This window comes from Crocodylus porosus, unplaced genomic scaffold (genome assembly GCF_001723895.1).
Source record: "Crocodylus porosus isolate Cpor-Errol unplaced genomic scaffold, CroPor_comp1, whole genome shotgun sequence".
In the NCBI taxonomy this organism is placed as follows: domain Eukaryota; kingdom Metazoa; phylum Chordata; order Crocodylia; family Crocodylidae; genus Crocodylus; species Crocodylus porosus.
Window position 1 is genome coordinate 84,676,853 of NW_017728931.1, and position 27,076 is coordinate 84,703,928.

Consider the following 27,076-nt stretch of genomic DNA (forward strand, 5'->3'; position numbering starts at 1 on the left):
TTCATTCTCTGCCACTGAGAGACAGGACACTGGGCTTGATGGTCTGACCCAGTAAATGCCCATTTTTATTTCTAATTGTTTTAGTGTAGTGTAGTGTAATTTATTTTCAGGTGAAGGCAATATTAAGCAGAGTACAAGTGACAATACATCAGTGCTCTGACTACATGTTAATATCTATAAAGCACCCCAGAATTAAGAACTTCACCCAATGCTGGGCCAATGTAAATTTGGGCCTACATTTCAAAATATGACAACAACAAAGAATGTTAGTATGGAGAAGGGACAAAGGAAAAGTACACAGTGGAAAGGGGTATTTCTCTAATCTGACAGGGCTAAAGATGAGCACCTATCCACAACCCTGACAAAGACTAACAATACACAAGAATAAACAATGAACAATGAAGAAGAAAAAGGAAAGAAATAAGCAAGAGGAAAAAATATTTATCTGCAGCCACTGTAATCCAAAGATAGGTCTCAAAAGATGAATACCAACAGATAGATGTACCTGAGAGAATCTGGCAGAAATTCCCTTTAAGCAATTCTTAGCTAATGGTGTCTAAAGGGTATACTTAGATGCCAACTATTCTTAATATTTAACTGGTGAAGTCCTTTCACTATTTTTTCACCCAAAATTCCACCATAAGAACTAGTAAACAAAGATGAAATGTTAACAGCAGCTTTATTTAGTGGACAGGAAGGAAACTAACCATTTAAATACTAAACCGTATGGCTATAGCAAACACCACTTAAGAGTAATATGTTGCTCTTCAAGAAAAAATAAAATTTTGTTGCACTCCTACTTTTAGAAACTAAAAAATTCCTGGGGTGCTTATTTAAAAAGGAAAGTGACACCATAAAAGGTAGCATGTAGCAATAAGGAACTGCTTCAATTAAGTATTATTATTTTCATTTCCTTAACTCTGGCTCTTGGCAAAAGTGAATCTTCAAAGAGTTTGCCAACTTCTGCAACTTCTCTGGCATCTGCTCATGAAAGACAGATTATTACCAGAGTCAGTCATTGGTGCTGTACTAACAATTTTACCAGATCTAAGCTCTTCCTGCTGCAGATTTCATCACCAGATTCTCAGAAACAGAACTGGAATGACAGCACAGTGGCCTAAAAACTATTTTTCAGTCAATTTAGAAACAGCTGATGTAACAAAACTGTTATATCATCTCTAACTAGTCTGGATGAGGATGTGTTGAAATCGCTGTCCTGAAAATACAAGTGACATCTCCAGATTAAAAACGAACACTTTTCTGTAAAAAGGGGAGGGGTCATATCATCCCAGAAAGAGACTTGCCTTTCACACTCCCTACTAGAGAAAACCTTTGCCTTCCACACGACATTAAAATCCAGTAGAACAACACTACTCAAGGACTTGTAAAAGTGAGTATACCCAAGGCAGTCTGTGCTTAAGACATGAGCTCTAAGTAGTCCTAAAGTCTATTATAATCTCACAGGAGATGTGCAGCTACTGACTAATGTGTCTAAGCCTTTTGTTGGATGGAGGGCTCCATTATTAGCATTAGTATGGCACTTATCTGCCAGAAGACTGACATACCATCATAACAATTTATTTACAGAAGGGTTTGTCTGCTGAACACATGAGAAACAACTAAGTGCTAAATTGGTGCCAACTTCATTAGAGCAGTAGAAACTTTCTTTTGATATAATAAATACAACTATTAGGGATTGAACAATCTCTAAAATAAGAATAAAAAGTATGCCCCCCACAAATAATTATATTAACTAAAAAAAAAAATTGATGTATTAATCTTGAGCCACACACAATGAGATTCCAATCAGCAGTACTCTAATTGACTTCAGTGCAACTGCTGTATATACTATGCATCATTTGTAGTCCTAAATTTAGAAATATTTTAGTTTTAGCAGTTAACTTGCTTAGCATACCTTGCGTGCTATTGGCTCCTGACCTTCCATCAATGTGTACCAGCTAACTAGTTTATTCCAGCCTTCAGTTGGCAAAAGGATGTAGTCCAGCTCATCAATGAGATGCTCCTTAAGAGACTGAGAGTCACCGTCTGTGAAAAAAAATTCATCAAAAAATGTGGTGAACATAATCATAACTATTAATCAAAAATATGTTAATAATGCTGAAAATACCAAATATGTAATCATTAACTGCTGCTAAGACATACACATTATTATTGCTTGAAAATTCAATAGCCAAATGTTGTTATGACTAATTTAAATATTTAAAAACTACTTTAGCAATGAATTATCCAATACAAGTGTGACTGGACTACTATATATATAGTTAATTTCTTCTATTCATTCAAGCAGAAATTGAATTTAATTAAACTGCCTAGGCTTTCTGGGCATGTAGTCCACAGTGATCAAAGCAGTATCCATGCTATATAGCACCACAATAGAAGTCTAATGTTTCTGCTGTAAAAAAATCTCTCTCATTGGACCACAATACATGACGGAATACTCAGAAAAAAGCAGCACACATGACAAAAAGATCCCAATGATATCCCTTTGTCCGTCTGGCTGCGGGAAGTGTCTGCACTTGGTCTGACCAACTGCAGACACTTCCCTCAGCCAGACAAAGGGTATTTGTTCCTCAAAGCTTACACAGAAGAATTTTTCCAACTATTTAGTTGGTCTAATAAAAGATATCGGATTTACCCAAAGAACCTTGTCTGTCTTATGTCCTTACACCAACACTGCTACAACCTATACCCCTGAAAAAATACTATTAGTGCTTTCACTTATTTTTAAAATTTTTAATGCAAACTGTCCTAAAATATCACAGATAATACTCATCATAACATGGTAGTGCAAGTCAGTGTTTTCTGTGTCCCAAGTCTGATCCACTGTGTGTTTAAATGCATAACAATCTGTACTGAATACCTGTGTTGTTCTCCCAGCATAACTTATGTTCAACTTTCCCACTGCCTGGTTTAATCCTTTATACAACAAGATGCTGATGTCATGCAAAGGTTGGACCCACGCAAGATTTGAACTGAGGTGAGTCTCATACACACAGGACAAACTTCTACAGGAATTATGCTAACCACTGGCCAGCACAACTCCTCTGGATCAGATCACAGAAGACCATAGTTAAATTGTGGAGATTCACACTTTCAGTTCTGGCAATGTTGTTCATGTGTGTGAACATGGCTGTTTGGTACCCTAGGGACAACTAGTGGTGGTGCACCTTGTGCCACTGCTAGTTGTCCCCATAGAACACCCATGCCACAGGTGCTCCGTTACCCCAAGTTGGGTAGTGGAGGCTGGGACCAGCACTGTGCTGGCCCCATGAGCTTTACCTGGGATCCTAGGGGCCTCCCAGAGCTGTAACAGTGGCAATCCTGATGCACGGAGCCTTGCCAGCAGCCGGAGCATGGCTCCAGCCAGCACAGCTCCGATTTTTAGCAGTGCATACTGCCCCCACGTGTGCTGCTCTGCCTTTTTTTCCTGCAGGTTTTTTTTGACCCCCTAGATATCCATTTTCAGTGTACAAACTATTTCCATTGTATGATCATGAGTTGCAGAAACAAGCAACTCAAATTTGATTAATTTCCCTCCCGTGTTGCTCCCTTTGAAGCTGCTTTTAAATAAGTTCTTGTTTCCTTATGAAGAATAAGGCCTATTTCTCCCCACAAAGACAAAAAGAGACTAAACACATAGAATAAATATTAAGACCTTTTAAATTCTCTTTATCATTTATTTTGATTATACTTCTATAATTATACTAACTAAATGACAATGACTTTTGTAAAAGATACTGATGTATCCAATGGCAAATGTTTAAAAAAATACTACTCTCTGAGTTAAACTGACTTTTCAAACTCAGAAGCCCTTAAATAATCTCTACTTATATCCTACAGTAGCAATTTTATTCATTACCATTTCAGCTTAAGTTGATTAAGTTAAAACAGTACAACTTATATCTACACATGACTGGTTTGTGAACATTCACACTCTTCATCAGATTTCATGGTGCTCACCAACCTGACTCAAAGTTATCATTAAGTTAATCAAAAAGAAAAGAAAATTGTGTACATTATTAAATAATTATATTACCATAAAAGTGCCCCTACAAATAAAATATAAACTGCAACCACTCATTATTTACACCATAGGGCTCCCTTATTTCAGTCTGAAAGCAGAAAAAGCTTACTTTAACAAAATGCCAATAAATATTAGCTGAGGGGTAGGAGGGAAGACAATCTTTTACAAAACATTTATACAAAAATCTTTAAAAGGGGGATAAAATATGAATTAAATTTAACAGACTAAAATTTTATCAATGAGAAATTCATACTAAAACTGTAAGTCTGCTATCCCTAAACACTAAATTACCTTTGAGGAGTCCAGAATTATCAATAGGGCCAGGGTACACATTCTGATCTCCCATCTGGTATTTGTCCCAGCTGTCAAACCCAACATATTTTTTCCACTGTTTGAACCAACGACTATCCACTAGATACCTTAAAAGGGAAGCAGAAAAAAAATATTAAATTAGCAGCAAAATACAAAATAAAAGTTCCAGTATTTGTTACTGTAGTCAAAGTAAGATAGTTTTGTATGGTAAGATACTCTGATTTAAGAGTCCTAGGTAACTTGATATTTACAATTTTTTTTTAAAGTACATCAGGTACCTCAAATTTCCCTGCAAACCGGGTGTTAAATCCTCCCATCTAACCAGGTGTTAAATGTGATTTGCCATTCTTACAACCAAGAATTTTATTTTTGAAAAACTGTTTGCCTTACTTATACACAGTGCACAGAATTTTGCAAGGCTGCCAATATAGCATTAGAGAAGTTAAAAAAAAAAAAAAGTTGCATTTCTTTATTCATGACAAGCCATAAACTACTTTTACTATGCACAGCCAGGTTTTTTTCCTCAAAAGATCTGTTTTTGAAAAGGTAAATTGCTAATCATCTCAGTCTGTAATAAAAACTAATTTTGTTGTGCTGTAATTTTAATTGTAGAACATTTTAAACTTGCAGCCCCCCTGCCTCCGGTCCCATGCACCAGATCTAGCATGCAAGGCCATGCTGGGCCTGCAGGGCTCCCTTTGGATCCAAAAATTCAGCTGAGCAGCAGCAATTAATACCACCACTTCTCCCCCACTGACAAATGTTCAGATATGGAGAGCCCTGGCTTTGTCTAGCCAAGCCCCTCTTGGACTGCTATTTGGTACCACATAAACCAGTACAGCCTGTTCCATGGTCAGGCTCTAAACAACTAAATAGATGTCCCCACTTGGGCTAGCTTGGGTGAGGAGGGTGTATGGACACCCAGCAGGACTAAAAACAAGACCTGTCAAAGGGCAGATGCGTTTGCTGCAAACCAGTGGCCAACCATACCAGGAGAGGAGATGGATGCCATCATGTCACTCTGCCCAAAGTATCATCAGTGATGTAAAGCAACTCACTGAACCAATGAGGGTTGTTACAGCATCTCAGGGGCCCCAACAGTCACAGCAGCCCCTGGGCTGACTTGACCCGGGAAGCTCTGTAGACTGGATAAGGCTCTGTAGGCAGCATCTGGCCTGTGGGCTGGAGGTTGAGCATGTATGATCTAGCACTTATCCAAAACCTTAACCCTCCAGGCACTAAAAAAGCAAGAATACCACTGAGTCTGGCTTAGAGGATGAAATAAAATAATCAGTTCTGACACTACAGTTCAACTCTGATGCCATACACTGTACAATTAGCATAACTGTACACAAATACAATAAACACTGGTTAATTCGCCACTCCAAGGGAATGCAAATAACAGTTAATTATCCATAAGTGACCAAATATGAAGAGTTAAGAGCAGGGAAGGAAAGAGCAGGCAGGCAGCCCCTGAGGGGAAATCTGACCATCAAACTAAAACTATGGCGACAAATTATCCCATAAGTGAATTAACCGACATTTAATGCATAATAAGAGTTCACATGAAAGAGATACAGGTGACAAGACAAGTCTTCAAGCCTCACAGTCCTACTTTCAGGCTAAAATGTAGCCTTTCAGTCTAGTCATCAGTCTAGCCAGTACCACAAATTATTTTAATTGTCTTTTTTCTCCTGTCCACCATATTCTACAATAAAGGGACCAAAATTGACCATCCCCAGCCCCTCCCCCACTGTTTGCCTAGAGGTGTGTGCGCAGGCTGGGACTCTGAAGCCTGGTGCAGATGTTTGCAGTCTCCTGGCTGTCAGCCACAGCTGACCCAAGCTCTGGGCAGCTGCAGCAGGGGTCCCGAGCCCCAGGAGCGGCTCCACAGCTGTGCGTGCCTCGAGCTGATGGCAGGGGAGGGGGCCAGGGTTATGCAGGGGCTCTGGACACTGGTGCAGCTATTTGTAGCCTCCTGGTTGCCTGCCCCAGCCAGCCCAGGCTCTAGGCAGCTGCTTCCTGCTATGGAGCCCTGGCTACCTGAAGCAAGGCTTGCAGCCTCCTGGGCTCCTGCCACGAGCAGCCCGGACTCTGTGGCTGGCAGCAGCTGCCCAGGCCAGCTCTGGTGTTCCAAGAAAAATGGCCTCATGTGCCATGGTGTGGCATGCATGCCAGGGGTTGCTGACCCTTGCTTTAAACAGTCATGCCACTGTTACTGCAAAAGTCTTCACTCCAGTTACTGCTTCATCACTTACATCTACATGAATCTTTTTCTCAAATGTTTATTAAACTCCAAATTTCTTTCCCTCAGCAACTGTTCATTGATTATATTAAATTCTGCAAATTATTAAGAGGAAAACACCACTGAAATAAAGTATTTTTAACTAGCCATAACTGTCCTCAACTGTTCTTTTTGGGCTAAAAAAACTGTGTAAAGTATCAAGATTTTTTTAAATTAAAAGGGAGAAAGAGGATGTTTAAGGGAAAACAAATTAGCTCTTTTTAAAAGCTTAATAAAAGTCAATAAGGATGTTGCTGCAATAACCAACTAATTTTTACACTTGGGGCACAACAGATCCAATCAAATGAGATTTTATATAAGGGTGAGACAGAATAATTAATGCCCTAGTCTAAAATTATGGAACATACATAACATGATTGTGATTATACTCTGTAGGGGAAACTAAATTATGTTACCATGGTTTTAAAAGTAGTCTTCTACAATATTGATATTTTCAGAATTGTAACAGGATTCCCTTAACGTGATTAGAGGGGACCAAATAATTCTATAATGAGATAAAACCAACCCATACAAAGTTATGTTAACTAAGCTACAGTAGAGATAATGCAAGTGAGAGGCCAACTCAGTCCGCAGCCTGGCTGGACGGACAGCAAATGGCAGGAAGAACACTTGTGCTGGATGTATGCTTTGTAAAAGAAGCAGACACTCTTATTAATGCTGAGCCAACATACAATATGTGTTCACATTTAAGTCTATACATTTCAGGCTTCAGGTGACATTTCTTTAAAGAAATTCATGGGCAAAACCAATTCTAGACAAGGTGGATTTGATTTAAATCGCTAGTCAGGAAGCCTTGATTTAATCAGTGTTTTCTACAAAAAGTAAGTTCTTGTTTTTTGATATCCTTTATCCTTTTAACTTCTTTAAATTTTGCATTTTTAGAGAAAAATAAGGGCTTGACTGTGCATACACAAACTTGCAGAGACAAGAAGGCTGATGGGTAGGTAATCAGGTCTGTTATCTCTCACCTCTATATACTGCTGTTAACAAGGATGTTATCTCTGGAGACGACAAACTCTCCCTTTGCCTGAAGAAGGGTGTCTGTGCCCAAGAGCTTGCAGAGAACAATTTTTCCAACTATTTAGTTGGTCCAGTAAAAGATATCACATCTGCCTGCAAATGATCTCTGGAGACACAAATCCACAGTTTGAGAACTGAAACTGAGCAGCACAGAGATGCTTAATGGGATCTTCTAGACTGAGCACAGAGACCCATTGGGTAGAGTGTTTTTCTTTAATCTTTACTATTCTATAGAGGATCCTCTGGGAACCCCATATGATTGGGCCCCTAATATAGTCCATAGCCCGTTGTGACCTATTTATAAAACTTATAAGGTTACATGAATATATTGTCTCAAATAGTATATAATTTAGGGGTGAAACGATACAGACTTTTGGGGCCAATACTGATAGCCAATTTTTAAAGCGGTGCATCGGCCAATACCAATCCATCTTCCAACGTGTAGCCCAGCAGCTTGAAGAGCAGTGTCTGCTGGTAAGTCTGTTGTGGTGGAAGGCAAGGGGGAAGAAAAGGGGTGTGGAGGGCAAATCAAGGCCCCTATGTGAGGGAGGGAGTGGGGCTGGGGCAGGCACTGCCCAGCCAGGGTAGGGTACAGGAAGGAGCCATAGTACATTCAGGGGGTGCAGGCAGGGGGGTGGCTCTGTGCACCCTGGGAAGGCATAGTGGGGTATGTGTCCCTGGATCTGTGCGGGGTGAGGGCAGGCTGCCACTGCAGGTTGGGGCTGCACTGGGTTCTTCCCAGAGGGGGTTTGGGATGGGCAGTGGTGGCGATGAGAGGGGAGCTGTGGGGGGAAGGGAAGGGTGGCTGTAGCCACCTCAAAATTTGACGTAGCCACCTCAACCCCACCTTCCCAGCACCATTGCTGCCTGCCCCAAGCGCAGCCTGGCCCAGACCCCTTTGGGAACAGCCTGGCACAGCCCAGGCCCCAGCCCAAAGTAGTAGCCCACCCCGCACAGATCTAGGGGCATACAGCCTCCCATGCCCTCCCAGGGTGTGCGCAGCAGTGGGAGCCACCACCCACCCCATGCACCCTGGACAAGTCACAGCTCCATCCCGTGCCCCGCCCTGCCTCAGCTGAACAATGCCTGCCCCAGCCCCACTCCCTCACCATGGGGGTCTTGACTTGCGCCCCCCCACATGCTCCTTCCTTTTCCCCGTCCCCTTGCACCACAACAGACTTACCAGCTGGATGCAGCTCTCCAAGCTCCTGAGCTGTGCTCCTCACTGCCTATGTGCTGTGCTGTGGCTGCTTGCATGCACAGGGCATCTATTGGCCACATCAGGCAAAAAAAGTCAATTTCGAATACAGGCAATTTTCTTTATATCAGTGCCTATCTGATATTGGACTGATGTATCAGTGCATCTCTAATATAATTAGAAATTATAATCCCTTTCCATGATGATACCTTTGAGCTTTAACATATCTTAAACTACAGAGTATTTTTTTTTAAAAAGCATCTTAAAAATACAATTAAATAAAAACATAATTTAAATAAAAAATCCAATTTTTTAAATTTTAAAAATCATTGATTTTTATCCACCCTGTTTCTAGAGCAGATCAGTGCCACTATTCTAGTGCAAACTAGCCTGTCATAAGAGCAACCATTTCCCTATTTTTAAAGTATCTGCAAGTGTTCTTAAAACTTCAGAACAAAATTTCCCATTGATCTTCAACATATTTCTGTTTTACATGATCAAAAATTCAGGTTAAGTTTTTAAAATTAATGGGTCAGCACCATCTCAGCATTTTATTCCACATACAAAGAAAAAAAAAACCCCTCATTTACTCTATTACATAGAGTCCCTTGTCAAAGAACGAACATTTCAGCAGTAAATCCAAGAACTCAGATAAAAGTGTCTAAAGCCAATCCTATGCTGAAAGCCTGCTGGTATAGCTATTATGGCAAATAAATGTTTAGCAAGCAAAATAAATTACACCAGAAAAAGCACTTTTAATGCTGGCGTAACTGCCCCTACATTAGGGCTTTTGCCAATATACAGACTTTGCCAAAAATCTTGTCAGATCTCTAAGCAACACTGCTAGGTCAGAAAAAGTTTCTAATGTAGACCCAGTCCAAGACACCAAACAAAGAGATATTTACTTTTAAAATCCTGAACATGTGAGAGTTCATCAACTATTGATTTTTTAATCCCTTTGTATCATGACCATTAGAAATATACTGTACCAAGAAGCAATATAGGCACTGTAACTGTCTTTACAGCTAGCAAAAAAAGATTAGAGCCAACCTTAAATGCAAATAGATACTATTTTCAACATAATGTTGAAATGAGCCTAATAAATAACACTCAAAAAGCATAGTAGTAGAAAGAAAGGTTTTCTTACTTTTAATAGCCAAGTGAAAACTCTCTCTACTTTCCTAGAAGATAACTGCAGAGATTGGGCCCAAGACAGATCTCAGAACTACTTTGAAGAACATTTTTAAAGATGTCTGATTTGCATAAAGCAATGTTTTATGTACAGGTGTACTTTTTAGCAAAAAGTAAACCATTTGCATTCATGAAGGTCTTGTTTTCCTCCTGAATAAAAGGCCAAATTCCTGTTGACTTCATCAAGAAGACTGATCATCCTTTACCACAACTGCTCTGCAAAGGTGAAAGGTTTCAAACATTTGCAAATATATGGTAATGTCATCAGATTGGATTTTTTCTTGTTTAAAGTAATTCCTAAGGTTGATTATGGTACAGTTGTTGAAAGATAAATGACCATTGAGAAGGAACACTAAAGCAGAAAACCATACACCACAGCCACCTCATTCCAAAATATAACCTATTTCAGGACTACTTTTTTTTTTTTTTAATAGGAAATTTTCAACACTAATTTTAAATATACATGGTATTTTCAACTCTGTCAACAAGAAAAATATTCAGTATGAAAGGAAACAATGAGAGCAATGTTTCATTACTGAAAAATACTTTTCCATTTTGAACCATGCATATATACCTATACTTGGGGGAAAAAGAAAAATAATGTGTATTCAACTATTAGAACACGCTGTTTTCAGATACTGCTCAGTTTTAATTCACACAAAGTGTATGCTTACTGTATTTTTCAAAACTAAGTTCTAATTATTACCCAATCGCAGAAACGATTTTTCTTTTTTTTAACATTTAAGTCCTTTGTCCTGAGAAAAATTCTCCCAAGTTAGTTGGGAAACAAATTAACAACTCCCTACGCTGTGGCTTTTTCATTTAGTGAACAGATCTTTTCAAGCTTATTTATGCAGTTATCAGTTATAAAGATTGTTTCTTATATTTTCATATTATGCCTAAAGAAACAAAGTTTCAAGAGTCAAAACTGATAAAATTCTAAACCAGAAGCTCCCACCATACATAAGCTGTTAAATTTTATATGGTTGCATCACACAACTTTCTGCTTTCTCTTTATGAAGATTCATGTCTTTAAAAGGAAGAAAAGGTATATCTAATGGCAAAAATAAAACATGACACCATGCTCTGAAAAACTGATGCAAGACCTAAGTTACCAGATTACCTTTAAACTAGATATTGGCCCAATGGAGCCGATAATTTGGCCGATAAATGCCTGTGCATGCGCACAGCCACAGCGCAGCACTCAAGCAGTGAGGAGCAGAGCCAGCAGCGCGGGGAGCTGCCTCCAGGTGCCAAGTCCAGTGTGATGGAAAAGGAGGAGCGGGCAGCAGGGCTGAGTCGCGGCTTGTGGGGGAAGGCAGCTCCTGCCGCTGCTTGCACCCTGGGAGAGGTATGAGGGGGAGAGGGGTGTGTTCCCCAGATCTGTGTGGGGTAGGGCAGGCTGCAGCCGTGGCAGCAGGGGGCTCTTCTTGGCAGGGACTGGGCTCAGAGCGGGTGCTGGGTAGATGCTGCATCCACCCCAAGTTTTGCTGCTGCTCCACTCCCAATGCCGCCGCTGCTGCCAGCCACCTGGTGCAGCCCCAACTCAATACCCTACCTCGACCCATGCACTAGGAAGAGCTGGGGCTACACTAGGCAGCTGGCGGCAGTGGCACTGGGAGTGGAGCAGGAGCAAAATTTGGGGTGGATCCAGCATCCTCCCAGCACTGTTGGCACCTGCTCCGAGCCAAGCTCCCACTGAGAACAGCCCTGCATAACCTTGGCTGCAGCCCACCCCACCCCGGGCAGAACTTGCAGACACCCCCTCCGACCCATGCCCTCCCAAGGTGCAAGCATCAGAGGGAGCTGCTTCCACCCTCCAGGAGCCATGGCTCCAATCCCCCAACCCCGTACCTGCCCCTCCTCCTGCCCCTCCCCCCAACACATCAGACTTACCAGCTGGAGACAGCTGTATCGGAAATCGGATCGGTATTGGCCAATATGCCTCCTTAAATACTGGCTATTGGTATTGGCCCCAAATATCTCTATCAGTGCACCCTTATTTTAAATCTTAGTCAAATATCTGCCACTACACAATGTGCATCTTGAACAAGTTAAGCAAGTATGATTATAGGAGTTCTGTGCGCCTAACGCAAGTAAAATCTGCACCAGTTGCATAATAGTTTGGCTACTAAAAGCCTTCAGTAACATCTTTATTACACTTAAAAGTCTATATATAAATACAGCAACACAATTAAAACAATGAGGAAACACGTAAGTTAAAGCTGATAGAGTAATTAATGTTTCAATTTTGTAGAAGTGTGCGTCAAGGGCCTCTTAATTTTCCTATAACAAGTAATCAAGATGCTTTGTACAGACTGGGTCAGTCATCTAGAGCATCATTTTCTCACGTAGAACTCATTCTTTTTTCCCAAAAAAACAGCCGAAGGAAATTGGAGTACATAAATACGGTGACAGCAGTTTCTGCAGCTTAAATTTTGGCTGGGCAAAAGTCTACATTGCTCTTTACCCACAGGAACCAGAACCATGAGCAGGCTAAGCTCCCCAGTTGTTGTCACTCAATTACTTACTACAAAGAAAGATTTTTTTCCTTCATTCTGCCCTTCAGAAATAAGGTGCATATCTTATTCCAGAGTATGCTGCAGGCAAGATAAATATGGGCCTTTGAGAGATATATGCTTAGTAACAGACATAAGAAGTGTGAGAGACAAGTTTCTCTCCCTCTGATTCCCTAGCAAATTCTGCATCCATGGTGCCCCACACTCAACGTGACCACTAAAATAGTAGTGGGGGGTTACCTATCCTATCTGGCCTGAGTTAGTGCTCACCAATTCTACCATCCATAAAAAGGGGTCTAACTCAAGTTGTGATTTCTGTGACACACGGGACTGTCCACAATCAACTTAAAAATGGAATAAAAATAAAATGCTGACTCCCCAGTGAGAGCCTGCAGTCCTGGCTGCCATGGTCCAGCCTCAAAGCCCACCGGGGGGGTGAGGGGAGGGAATGAAGGCACCAGCTTACAGGCCCACACAAAGGGCAGCAGACATCCCCCCCATCCCCATCCCCCTCCCTGGGCCTCTGCCAATCAGCACTGAGGGGCAGGGCCACACAAAGGGGAGCCAGCAAACAAGAGAGGCCACACCCTCATCCCTCAACCAACCAGCACTGAGGGACAAGGCTGGCAGAGAACATCTGGGAAATACTGGTAAAATCTGCTCTTTGTGCCACAAACCAACTTGTGAAAACTATTTAGTCATGCCACACTAAGTAGATCCCTATCCATAAATGGAGTCTGAGTTAGCTCTCACCAATTCTAACATCCATATATGGATCACCATTTAAAGGGAACAAAAAATTATTTGAACAAAACACGAAGAATGCTAGCAGCAAAATAATAAACAATTTACACTAGCAGAGATAGTAAACTCTGTTTTCCTTTAGTGTATCATCACCTACCCACCATTCTTGCTACCAATCTTCAATTCTTTCCATTGGGTTCCCAGAGTTAGGTGGTATCCAATTCCTGCAATGCTTTTCCATACATTTTTTAAAATCCCACACTTTTGCTTAGTTCACTCACAGAAAGCAGGTCACCTTCCATCTTAATTAATGTAAACTCTGCATCAGCTTCTTGGCACCCACTCAGTTTTCCCCTGCATGCGGAAAGCCATCTCTAAATCACAATTTGACGTCAATAGTCCTTTTCCCTGGTCTTCAGATCCTGTCATATCTGCCTTCATGCTGAAACTTATAGTTTTTTGCCAAAACTCCAAAATCCCAATATAACAAGACCTTGTTTTCATATAGATACCCTTTCAATTCAGTAAATTTTAATTCAGTTCAGTAAAACCAAGATAACCAAGACAACTGTTTAATCACCACTCTGAAATAGATGTATGTGCTGTGATTAGCAAAGCATGAGCAATTTATGCATCCAAGAAAAACAATTTGGATCTTAACAATGCTAACCACACAAAACGAATTGCTCCCACTGTAGCCATACTGTTTTGAATTTCTAATGTCGGTTCATTAGAAGGCTAGTAATTCAACATACATTTATTTCAGCTCCTATAGTTCGTAAGGAGACTACTTAAGTCAACTCAATAAACTTTTGAATACTGACATTCAATTTGTTCTGTAACAATGCTGTGGCAGGGTTCCCCATCCTGCTTCATACATACTTCTGGAATGAAAAATGAAATGCTACTTCTTCAGTAAGATTAAGAAAAATGGAGTATGTTCAAATGCCTTAACATTTGCTGTCTCTACCCAAGAAGGATTTACTAGAATAAAACAGAATTACATTTCTTCCCAATATAACCTTCAGTACTTACCAAATGAAACTGCATAGGCACGTAAAGTAGACAGCGAACTAGACTTCTTTGAGAAAACCTGATTTAACTTTCTTGCTTTCTAAAAACTTTCTTTGCCCTACTTCTGTAAACACAAACATCTGACAGGCTTCACTTAATTCAACAGAAATACTCATAAACCAGAAATTAAGCATGCAAACTCTGTGAAACATTCTTATCTTCATTTGTAAGAAGGATGCTATGTCATTCATACAAAGGCATAATGAAGTGAGTGGTAAGATACCAACTAAGCTTAAAATATATGGTCACTAGGATCAGTTAGGGTTAAGTCTACAATGGGAAGATGAAAGAAAATTAAGCTGGAAATGTTTGCTCAATTCTTAAATAATTAATCTTGCATGATGCTTAGAAAGAAACCTACATCAGAAAGTTGCAGATTAACACCCAATATGAAATGCTTTTCATTAACTATAATGTGCCTTAGGTACCTAAATATTGCATTTCATAGGGGTAGTTAATAGGCATTAATTTTTCTTATTAACAAACTTTCTACAATACTTAATCACTCCTGTTTCAGAAAGCTCTCCTGCGCTCTCTCTAAAAAGTTAGCAGTAATATTCGGCTTATCTGAACTTTGGAACCAATTCAAAAAGATTCCTCAAAGTCCCACAGAAAAGTTTACAAATATCCATCTCCTAATGCATTTTCATTAGGTTCTAATAAAAAAACAGCTAATATATTGTTATAGTTTCAGACTGCAATACAGAACCTAGCAATACTGATCTATAACTGATTCTCACTGGAAAAGACTGTAGAACTGAAATCCCAGAAAAAGTTTCAGTTAATTATTTTAAGAGGACCTTTTCTGGGGGGGGTTCCTATTTAGCATACTCTAACACAATAGATTCGTTTCATGTGGCATATAAAGACATAATTTAACTTAAGCATGATACAATGCAGTCAAGTGTTCATTATGGTATATAATTTCAAAAGTTTGACAATGGTGAAAGTGAAAACTACTCAATGGAGTAGATGAAGACATTATTAATATTAATGTTAAAATTAGTAGTTCTCTGAAATCTTCTGTTGTTCAATTACAAGTTTGGAAAACTTCCATCTTATGGTACATATTCTGGTTTTCAGCCATGCCCGTCATAAAACACTTCTCCAATTTCACTGCCATGTAGCTAGTAAATTTTTAGTACACCAACAACTGAAACACCATTCACCAAAGTTGACAAACACAAGAAAATTTGCTGCATGCCTTTTTCAAAAAACTAGCAGCTGAAATTGCCATTTGCTTTTTGAGAGGAGCGAGGATTAAATTTATTTCTTGTAAGGATTAAATATGAAGCTGTCTGGTGCTAAAGACAGGATGAAGTATTTCACTGAGTGTTAGAAGAGATGAGTGGCATTTATTAATACACTGTAATAAAGGGGTAGGCAACCTTTTCATCACCGAAGCCCCATATCCAAAAACTGGATCAAATGGTTCCATGGGTCATATTCAGCTCAAAGGCTGTAAGTGGCCAACTCTTTTTGTAGCACATTAGTATCTCCTAGAAGTCCCAGCTGAGATTCAGGTATCATTATGCTATGCTATACCATTATACTTCATAAACATGAAGTATGAGACAATCACACAGAACTTTCACATAAACAAGGCAAAGCATGGGAGAGAAAAGGGATGCACAGATATGAAGCTGCTTGCCTAAGATCATAACAAGAACATTAAAGTACTATGGGCTGACTTTCTGCAGGCCTTCTAAATTTGCTTGCAACTGAAATTCTAGTTTACTCATTGAAACATTTACCAAACCAAATATAAAATATTTATGAAATAAAGTTTCACACTATAACACAAATCTCTACAGAAACCTGATCCTAAAGGTTGATGACAGAAGCTGGGAAAAAACACAGAACTACTACAAAATCTGTTTCCAAATGGCAAAGTATGATTTAATACAGTGTTTCTCTACCAGGGTACTGTGGTAGTCTGGCCTTAAAATCTTTGCAAGGATGTTGCGGCGCATTGTACAGAGTTAACATTTTTAGATGGGCAAACATGATTCATAAGATGAACCTAGAGATTTCAAATAGGAACTCAGAGCGTTAAAAACATTCTGACTCTGTTGCATAGAACTCAGACCACAAGAATTGCTCTAGTATTTTTCTGTAGTCAAAAAAAAAAAAAGAAAAGGAAAAAAAAAGTTAAGAGCTGGCATTTTCCAAGGGCCGGCACTGAGTCTAAAAAGGTCAAGAACCACTGATTTAGTAGCTGTCTACTCAAGATACTGACTCTCAGTGGAAAACAGCTGTCAACAACAGGTACATCCGACCAGCACGTTTATTAGCACCATAACAGGAAACATAACTGAATGGCACTGAAACTGTGCCATCTACACAACTAGTTAAATTCTTTTAAACATTAGTTCAGGACTGCCTAGTTGCTGACAGCTGTCATCAACCATGACTCAGTTTCTATAGTGAACTGAGTGAAACTCTGGCTCCATCAGGGAACAGACACGAACCCTTGAAAAATCTGACAAGTTACTAACCTGGCAAGTTAGTTTACTGATTTTGAAATGCATGTAGAGAGACTGGTGCTGAGGGACAGTGGAAGCCTCTAAAATGTCAGAAGATATTTTTGAAGAGTAAAACTAACAAGCGCAGACACTTCATAGATTTAAAAAAAAAGAAAAAGAATCAAATACTCAAACTCAGAACCAACAGCTTTAAGAGTGATTCATGAGCTGGAATAAATTCAGATGAACTATTTGTCAAAGTCATTAATTTGCACAGAAGAGTACAATTAAAAATGAAACTGAACTGAATTAATCATATGAAAAATTATAACTAGGATTATTTGCAAATTAATTAGAACTTTTAGATTTTAAAACAAAACCATGTAGATTACCTTTAACATTTTTTACTGAACTGCTCAATGTGTACATGTTTACTCAAGTCCTTTTAACACTGTATAAATTAAAATAAAGAAAATAGCTCTTGCTGAAGCAGATTTTATGAGTTTAAAAGAGCATTCATCTCAGAGACAACACTTCAAATCTGCCCTACTTCAGTAGCAACCAAAAGTCTTACTCTCACTACTATGACTATTCATTCCATCCAGAAAGAGCACACACTAACTGCAGATGCTTCCTCACCCTGACAAAGGGTTTTTATACCCAAAAGCTTCCAAAGAAGAGTATTTCCAACTATTTGAGTTGGTCTAATAAAAGATATTGGATTTACCCAAAGAACCTTGTCTGCCTATGTCCTTAAACCAATGTGGCTACAAACTATACCCCCCTTTACTCTTACTACCACATTTACTTACATGTACAACTGCTTTTCCCCAGTCTGCCGGGGGGGTGGAAGCCCCTCATTTTAGATTCACATACAAAGCCTAGGGCAAGAGGTGGGGAGGGAAGTGGCTGCTGCAGCTGATTCTGGTCCTTAGCCCAGGTCAAGATCAAAGCTAAAGCCAAAGCCAGTCCTCACAGCAGCCCGCCCTCCCCCCCAAGCCTGCTTTGCTTGACCTCACCTCTGCTGCTTCTGCCCCCTCTCCCCAACAGAGCACCTGGTAACTGCTCAGCCAACTGGCAGCACCAACTCTGCTGTGTGGCCTGGAAGGGGCTGGACTTCTATGTGCTGTGCTCCATGACCTGGGAGTAGAGCCCAAGCAGCATCTGACAGTAAAGGAGGTGGGCAGAAGAGGCAGAGAATGTGGGGAGTGGGTAAGAGGAAGAGACAAGAAACTGTGGGCAGCTGAGGCTGGGGGCAGGAAGGCTGCAGGGGAAAGTGGCAGCGCAGGCAGCGTGCAAGAGGGTTGCCACCCCCACCCCATAGCAGTGTGGAAGGGGCAAATCTAAGATAACCCTCTGATAATTAGATTCTATACTTGGAAAATTGTAACAGATGTATAAATTTCCCATATAACCTAATTATTAGGGGGTCATCTTAAATTGAAGGTTGCCTTAGATTTGGGTAAATAAAATACATAGTACAGGGTCAATGCTCCATGTAAACAATGCTCAGGTGTACAGTACTAACAAGCAAAAATTTACACTTGAAAATTTCACTGGAGAGGCCAAAAGCTTTATGATCATGAAGTACCCCCATTTCCAGGTAACAAGGAGAAGTTTGTACATCTATAATCCACATTGTGCAAGCCCTATAAGTAGGGGTGCACTGATAAAGATTTTCTTGGCCGATACTGACAGCTGATTATTAACCAACCATATCAGCCAATGCCGATCTGACAAACAATATATTTAGTAATAATGCAAGGCATTTTAAACTACTGATATAAATAACCCCCCCTTTTTTTTTGGGCATGCTCCAGCACCCTGAGTCTTGTGTACTAGTATCCCCATGCTTAAAAGTGGCGGCAAGGGCACCTAAACTAAAGCTCGTTGAACAACCTTTAGTTCAAGTGCCCTTACCCACATTTTTAAGCATAGGGATGCTGATACACAAGACGCTGTGGCACTTTAATTAAAGCGACTGCCAGAGCCATTAATTAAAGTGCCAACCCTCCCACCTCCAGAGCACACAAGTGCCCGTGACAGTTGCAGCAGGCAGGCCTAGCCTAGCAGTGCCTGCAACTGGCTGTGCAGAGGCCTTCAGCCCCTGTTCTTCTGTATGATGCCCCTGAACCTCAGGCCAGGGTGGGCAGCTGCCTAAGCCAGTCCAGCAGAGCTGAGGGGGAAGGTGTGAGCCTTCCCAGCTGACCAGGGCTGAGTGGTCTCTGAGCCAAGCTCCCTGCCCTCCTCCTTCTGCCCAGGGTAGAGCCACGGCCTGGAGAAGCTGGACCACTCCTCCACCTCAGCTGAACCCCAGGTTCCAGCAGGGGGGAAGGGCCCCTTTCCCCCCCTTGTGCTGCCACTGCCAGGGGCAGGGAAAGCTCTCATGCCTTATGGGGGAGTTCTGAATGAACCCGGCCTCAAGAAGAGCAGAACCCAGCTGGGCTAAGTGGTCGAGGGAGGACTAATTCACACAGTGCGGGGGAGCAGCTGTCTTGGCTTCTGCCAGGCTCTGCCCCTAGGGTGTGAAGCTGCAGGCACTGAAGGCTAAGGTACACAGAGCAAGGCAACTCCACTCACCCCTCCCCAGTCACAGTTCTGTGGCAGTCACAGCCTTTTACAGCACCCGCCCCAGCCCCCGGCCACAGTCAGCACCAGCACCTGGGACGCTGCACCCACTGCTCCTGCCTAGCCCAGCCCGGCAGTGAGGGGACGGGGTGGGGATGGAAAATGGCTCAGACCCCTATATCCAGATTGGGCCCAACAAACATTATCAGCTACAATGGGCAAAAAAAAGTCGATAGCATCATTTCCCTTTTATTGGCCAATCCAAGAGGCAACCGATATACTGGTGCAGCTATACCTGTAAGTAAAGCAACTCAACCTCTGGCATCGCCTGGTATCTTTTACGAGCACTAAAACGCCTTAAGAAGTCAGAGAAGTAAGTTTTACATGTTACCTCTTTCTTGAAAACACACATGGATCTACAGAAGTATAACAGTTTTCTTATCACAATGTTAAGCTGACAGTATACAGAAAGCAGATAAATCCATGCAAATAATATATGAACTGGTTATCATTTAACTGAAAACATCAGGTCATTCATGACACAGGTCAATTTTGACAGGCATGTTTCACTGTTCTACAGACCTCCTCCCAAACAGATTACAATTAATATTGTAATTATTATGCTTTTATTAAAAGGCATGAAAAAACCTAGTACAACCTGCAACTGTGAAGCTTTCTCTAGATGACTTTATGTGGCCTAAACTACCAGTTTCTACTGACTTTCAGATTTTATGAAAACATTAATTTTTCAGGTCAGATGGCTATGATTATAACCTTGTAAATCAGGATGAAATACAAATCAAACATGCTTTCCTGAGGCTATGAATAGTACTAATGTGCCTGCTGTTGTTCATGAGCCAAGAAAAGACATTAACACAATTCTAGAGGCTACAATAACAGATGGAAGTCCCCAAACATACTGTATCTTGCTACATACAGCACACCTTTTTCCAAAAAAGAGAAGAAAACAAAAAAAAATGCTACCAGAAACTATGAGAGAGATACAGTTGAGAGGGTTCACTTTTGCCTTTGCCAAGTAAGCAGCAGAAAATCTGCACACGATCAGCTCCCTATCTGCTGCTACTCAAGTTATTTACTACAATATGTTTTCTTCATTCTACCTTTCAAAAAAGAAAAGGTATGAATCTTATTCCAGGGCCAAAAATAAATAAATAAAAATGCGGTAAAGCCAAGCAACAAGTCTTCCTCAGCAACTGAAGAAAAGAGTGAGAGGCTTTGCCCCAGTGCCCCTGGAATTCTACTGATGACACCTGTCATCCTCATCTTTACTTTCCCTACTGACTTTGGGGCAACTGGAGTTTTGTTATTCAAATAATTTATGTAAGCATTTTTCTCTGAAGTGTGCATACATGTTAATACTATTTTATTCAAAAGCAATGGAGCCTTAGATGTCTAGGACCTCCCATAGGAAAGCCACTATTACAATATGATCATAACATGTAAAGCAAACTTGCCAAGGGATTCTTTGAAGAAACTGTTTCTTTAAACCCTGTCACCTTGACTATTATTCAATATGTTCAGTTTTTCAAATTATGCTTAAAGATATTAAGATTTATTCTGCATATTCTTTGTAGTGGAAGAATTTACATGTAAATGATTTGCTTCACAGAATAGTTTATTCTTCAAAGTTGTATTTGAACCAACATTTTACCTCCCTCCCTCAAAATAATCAATATTCATTACCAAATACTGTAACTCAACCTAAAGTAAAAAGCACATGATATAACAATTTATACTAATACTCCAAGTCTATTGCTGAATAAAATCTTTATAAACATGTAGGCAGTCTGTTTGCTGGTGTCCTTTTCTCTTATCAATTACTCGATTTCAAGCCTCTCTATCCTAATCTACATAGATATTAAAAGCACAAGAAGTATTTCTTTATATGTATGTATATTAAACAATGAGTGTCAAATTGTTTCTTAATTAGGAATAAAACCAAATGAAAGGATATTGATGAAATGTGTGAATTTGAGTCCAATTGCTAATAACTGTTTCGTATAAAAATATTCAAGCATAGTAGCACAAGCTAACAAAAACTATGACCAACTACGAATAGCAAAATTTGAACTCTTACCGGTATTCCTTTAATTTCAATGATTAAGAGAATGAGTTTGTTAAAACTTTAAGTATGTTCCATTTCTTAGACAATTTAAAATTCACCAAGCAAAAATATATTCATATTACCTTGAATACATAACTTATTTTATAAATATGCACCCATATAGAATGTTACCAAATGAACAAAATAAGAGAACAGAGCTCCAAAAATATGATTCTACGTATACTCCTTTTTCTAAATTCTGGAATGGTCTGGCAGCCCTTTCAGATGATAAAAATACATATGTTATAAAACTATACATTGTGAATCAGACAAACCTTTTGGATAATCATTGTTACTGAACCAAGAAATGGTCTTAATTGCATTTCCTTTGTTTTAATACACAGTTGATACCAAGATATTTAAATAATATGGACATATGCCTTACCAATTATTGTTCCTGCTGTATATTTTTAAAATGTTAATTATTTGACTATACACTGCTAGAAGTAAGGCTACATAGCAAACTAATTTGCTAATTTAAATCATTAAGGCTCATAGTACCTCAAAATCAAAATAGAATACCAACTAGAAAAGTACTTCATACAAAAATCACTGATTCCATCAAAATGAGCCACTGAGATACAGCATCTTAGTTAAACCCTAGTTATTTCACTTTTCAAAGACAACACTGTGTAAACTGTCCACACAGCTGATTCTTTTTACTGTGTGCAACAACAAAGTAATATTTGGAAAATGAGGACAAAAATGGCACAACTGAACTACTAAAAGTAAAGTGGGACTCCTGTCTTAAGGATGACTTCCAATCTTTATTCTTGTGAGGTTTCATACCAGTGTTACTTAGCAAGAAATAACATGGTGCTACTATGGCCTACCTTCGGCCTGACTTCACAGTAACATAGCTGACTACTTCTCTCTACTCATGAATTAATACAGGGCTTTTCAAACTTTTTCAATAAGTGTACCCCCAGCAGCCAGATGGTTGACAACCCCTGAATTAACGTGCTTACCCTTGTTCATACACTTACCCTATGTGTCAATATATTTGGGACTAAGATTAAACATAATTACTGTATAGCTAGGAAAATCTATGGTTAACTGACCTCTCCATTTGTTTTCAAGTTCTTAAATGGTATGCTCTCTCACAAAACTTCAGAAATAATGAGCTGCATACACAGGAGAGACAAGAGTAACATATAGGTATTTAACTGAATCATGAACAGCTCAAACCAAAGTTCTATGACAAGAAAGAGTGACTGAAAATTAAGTTATGGGTCAAACAGACTCACAAAACACATCAGGACTCTTAACTACTTAGCCTTAAAAATCTCGTACTGAAAAATCTCAAGATCTACAGAAATTACCATTCAGTTATAGTCTATCTAAATTGCCAAACCAGTCTCTACTTATTATGGTGTTCTTTAGTTCCTATATTGCATGTGATCAACTACTAAACAGCTTCTGAGTATACCACTGAAGGATAATAATGTCTCTTCACACTACAGAGGACCTGGCGTGGTTTTTTGTTTTAAACATATAATACGCTTCAAAGTACAACACTTGATTCTGTGCACATGCTTTCAATTCAACAGGAAGCATTATATTTTCTCACATACAATACATCTCCAGATAGAACATGGACCTTGTTTTCAGAAGGGGGAAAATTTATATTTTCCCCCCAGAGCTAAAGTCTACCATGTGACTCACATTAAATCCTCCTGGAAACAGACTGTTCAGGAACTGTAGCATCACTAACTTCCTGGTGCAACAGGCTGTTTCCTGTAATGCCTCACTTCCTGGACACACAATGTTTCCAAGAGGACTTACTGTTTGTCACACGTGGTTAGACCCCAACCATTTGCAAAACTCAATAGGAAGACTGTTACTTCTCTGCTCTAAGTAGTTCTTTATTTAAGTTCCTGTAAATGTTTCCACATCACAAACCTCATCAGAATATTACCAACAGGTCACTTGCTGCTTTGGGCACAAGCTACAGTGCTCAGCCAACGGCTACAGCTATGAAAGGGTTGATATAACTTTCTGTTCTTCAAACACACCAGTAGCAGTCATTTTGGCAATGCATGGCATGCCCAATGTCTTCAGCAATGCTCCTTTTCAGAAAAGAAAACAGCTTCCTCACTGAAAGTGTTATCACAATTTTGGGGAAGTTATTGGGGGGGGGGGGGGAGATGAGATGTATGTGAGAAAATACGGTAGTCAGTGTAACAGAAGAAGATATGCATCTTCTAAATTAATTTTTCATATTTCCCCAGGAAAAAAAATGCAAAACAGATGGGCCTTTCACCATGCTTTTTAGTTTAACATATTCTGACACTTCTTGAACAGATGGAAGCAAATTTCAGAGTTAAGGACTTCCACAGGAAATACTCTACTATAAGAATTTCAAATGAGTTGTCTTGCAAAACACTGTAAGGTGATCCAAATTATTGTGTTGCATGTGCAATGAATCAGTCTGATATGGAGACGGAAGACCATTTTTTAAATCTTTAAAACATTAATTTATACAAAAGAAGCCAGAGTAATCCTCGGTAAATTGGTGCAGTGCTTCTTACTTTCAAAGACAGTAAGCAATCAAGATGGACAAAGATACTACTACTCTAAAAGGTATCCATGGGCAAACCCTGGCTCCACTCCTACCATGTAAAATGGAGTCTCTCCATTAATCTAAGTGACTTGGATCCACTGTATTCACATGATCTGACCCAACCAAACATGGGTAACACTGGTAAGATACTAATTTTAAAAAAAGTCCCAACTGCTAAAGAAAGCATTTTACAAACTTTTTATAAAGGGATAGTAGGCACCACTGAACTGCATATATCACATGCTTGGGCATGAGGATTATTTAAGAGTTCCCATAATAATGAAGAGTCTACTACTGATTATATGTTTCTAAATGATTCCTTTGGTGTAGACAGTTTGCAGCCACTGGTATTATGCTTTTATCTAATAGTCTAAAAAGTGCTCTCTCTGTAAGTGAAATTGCCTTCCCATTTAAGTACTTACAGACTACGAATGACTCTCCTTTTAACATCCTTCAGTCAGTTAAATAGATTGAGCTTCTTTAGTCTCTTATTGTAAAGGTAGGTAGCTCAGACCTCAAATAAGTTCCTACAGTTCTTTTCTGAACTCTTTTCCAAGGGTCAACATCCTTTAGGAACTGTGGTCACCAGAACTGGACAGCAGTAAATCTCACTAATGCTGTGAAATACAATATGTCTACTTCTATTCAACAGTCCCCTATTTATGCAGCCAAAGATTGTATGCACTCATTGACCAAAAGTGAATGTTCATACTTAATTCACTGCACACATAAACCCTTTCTAATTAATTTTCCAAATATAAAATACAACCTCTGTCCCCCAACAGCTCGCAATCTAAGATGATAAATATCTGAAAGCAGTGTTGTTTGGAAAACACTGGAGGAAAAGAGAAAACCTCAAGGAACCTAATTGATATACAGCCAGCCATTACTAGCAGCCAGTTTCTTAAAGGTATCATGCCCTAAGCAGGTCTAGGAGATGTAAGGTGAGAACTATGGTCTTGTAATCAATGGCATCCAGTATGAGAAATAACAAAAGAGAACATGAAGACATTTGCAGAAGTTGACCTATAGATACCTAAGGCTATACTGCTGGTTGACAAGAAGGCAACAAGAGAACAAGAGTAGAAAAGAAAAGAGAAACAGACCATTGAGGGACCTGCAGGGCAAGGACAAGAAACAAAGTTAATAAAGTAGAAAATGAATAAGAAATCAAAAGTTTGGGGCCGAGAACACAGTATCAGGCAAGAAAGAGGATCAATTTTACAGCTAGGGTTGGAAAGAATGGAAGAAAGGTGATGTGGTTGTCAGGGAGACCAGCACTGGTCCAATGACTTCAACGTTTCCATTTCAACATTTCAGATCACTACATCTAGAAACAAGGTGAGGCAGCTGAGATTCAGTCTTTTACTACTGTACACAGGGTTGGAAAAAGCATACTGGAGACCCAGTACGTAGACACAGATACAAAAAATCCATAAGAACTAGGGTCACACAACAGGGAGGTCCACCAGCAAGACTGGTGAGAAACCTAGCTTCACGTGACACTCAACTAGAAAGACGGAGATTGCTAGGATTTGGGGATGTTATTGCTATGTTTATATCCAATTTGGGAACTCCCTATTTCACATCAGTCTCTAGCTAGGAGGCACCTTATAAAACTGAACAGTCAACCAGAATTCACTCAGATGAGAAGGGGCTTACTTCTACTACCCTATCACTTCTGTACCCTCTACCCTTTTCTTTTTTAATCCTCTCTCAACTCCACTGCCTGCTTCTACAGTTGCTCAGAGGTTTCCAAACTAGCAGCAGAATAAACAGGTGTGATTCTTGTCCATTTCATTACTGCCCCAAAATATCTGAAGGACAACATTGAAAAGATTGGTCAGTTTTAATCTCACTATATTATTATCAGAAAACACACAAACATCAAAGGAACTCAATTTTCTGTAAGCAAATTCAGGAAGACAGCTCTGCCTTAATTTACAGTCAGTTCACATCTGCCTGTAGTCACAATACCTTAAACTTTTTCCCCTTTTAAATGAAAGCTTAAATCATGCCCAATTTGACAAAATTCCCTCACTCATCAAAAAGTTAGCAAAATTTTCAAGTACTGGTCAAAAAGTAAGGGATTATAAACTCAAGATATTTAAGTCACCATGTTGCATTTCTTTCCATCACTTCCAAAAAGGTTTTAGTCATATCAGTAATGAAACTGGAACCCTGTAGCTCCTTTGAAATAGGAGAACCTGAATGGCCCATGACACTTCTGGATGACACTGTAAAAAGGAAATCACAGCAGAGGTAAGAGTATATACCTTATTTAAGTTTTAGGGAACTTCTAAGTGATTTTATAATATTGACAAAAATAACATCAACTGACAAAAATTGGAAACAATATTTAAATCACTGGCAAACCAAAAAGGCTTTTCCACACATATACATGGAAATCAGAAACCTAGGATACGAAAAATCATCAAAACATTATCTAGTTAAGAGGCACCAACTTCCTAGGCCCCTGAGGTGGATCCAGACAACAAGGCTCCTCATGGGCCAGATCCAAACTCATCTCTGCAGAGGAGGGGTGAGGGGGGAAAGCAAGCAGAGCTATATAGGCTAAGGGAGCAACAAAGCTGTTAGTCACCTCCCTCTCCTGCCAAAATGCATCCTCAATCTCCATACCCCAGATTTCAGTAAAGGCCCCTGCCCTGGCATCCCCAGGTCTCCACGGCTCTACCAGCCATATCTGATATCCCTGACTTAGTCCATCTCACAGCAGCACAGCAGGGTAAGTAGACACAGAAGATTCTTGACAGCTGTCTACCCTGTTTTTCTAAAACTCAAATGAAGCAGATTTTGCAACCTCCCCAAGCAGCCTGTTTCTGTATTTTACCACCCCTATAATTAATTTTTCCCCTACTAACCAACCTTAATCATCCTCACTGCTTAAGCTCATTTTTCTTCTCCTGCCTCCAGTGAAGATGGAGAA

The 27,076-nt window shown here is 39.8% G+C and overlaps 1 protein-coding gene across 4 annotated transcripts in view; it reads right to left on the reverse strand.

Annotated features, from left to right (window-relative positions):
- The window catches only part of USP15 (ubiquitin specific peptidase 15), a 101,443-nt gene that overhangs the window by 72,522 nt on the left and 1,845 nt on the right, over positions 1-27,076 (reverse strand). For 2 of the 4 annotated variants that reach the window (XM_019543317.1, XM_019543315.1), the window contains exons 2-4: positions 26,246-26,366; positions 4,337-4,464; positions 1,916-2,046 (exon numbers count right to left, since the gene is read on the reverse strand). In XM_019543317.1, the coding sequence (XP_019398862.1) occupies positions 1,916-2,046; positions 4,337-4,464; positions 26,246-26,349 (363 nt within the window). In that variant the 5' untranslated portion in view covers positions 26,350-26,366. The remainder of the gene's footprint in view (positions 1-1,915; positions 2,047-4,336; positions 4,465-26,245; positions 26,367-27,076) is intronic. The other 2 variants (XM_019543318.1, XM_019543316.1) reach the window with 1 other exon arrangement.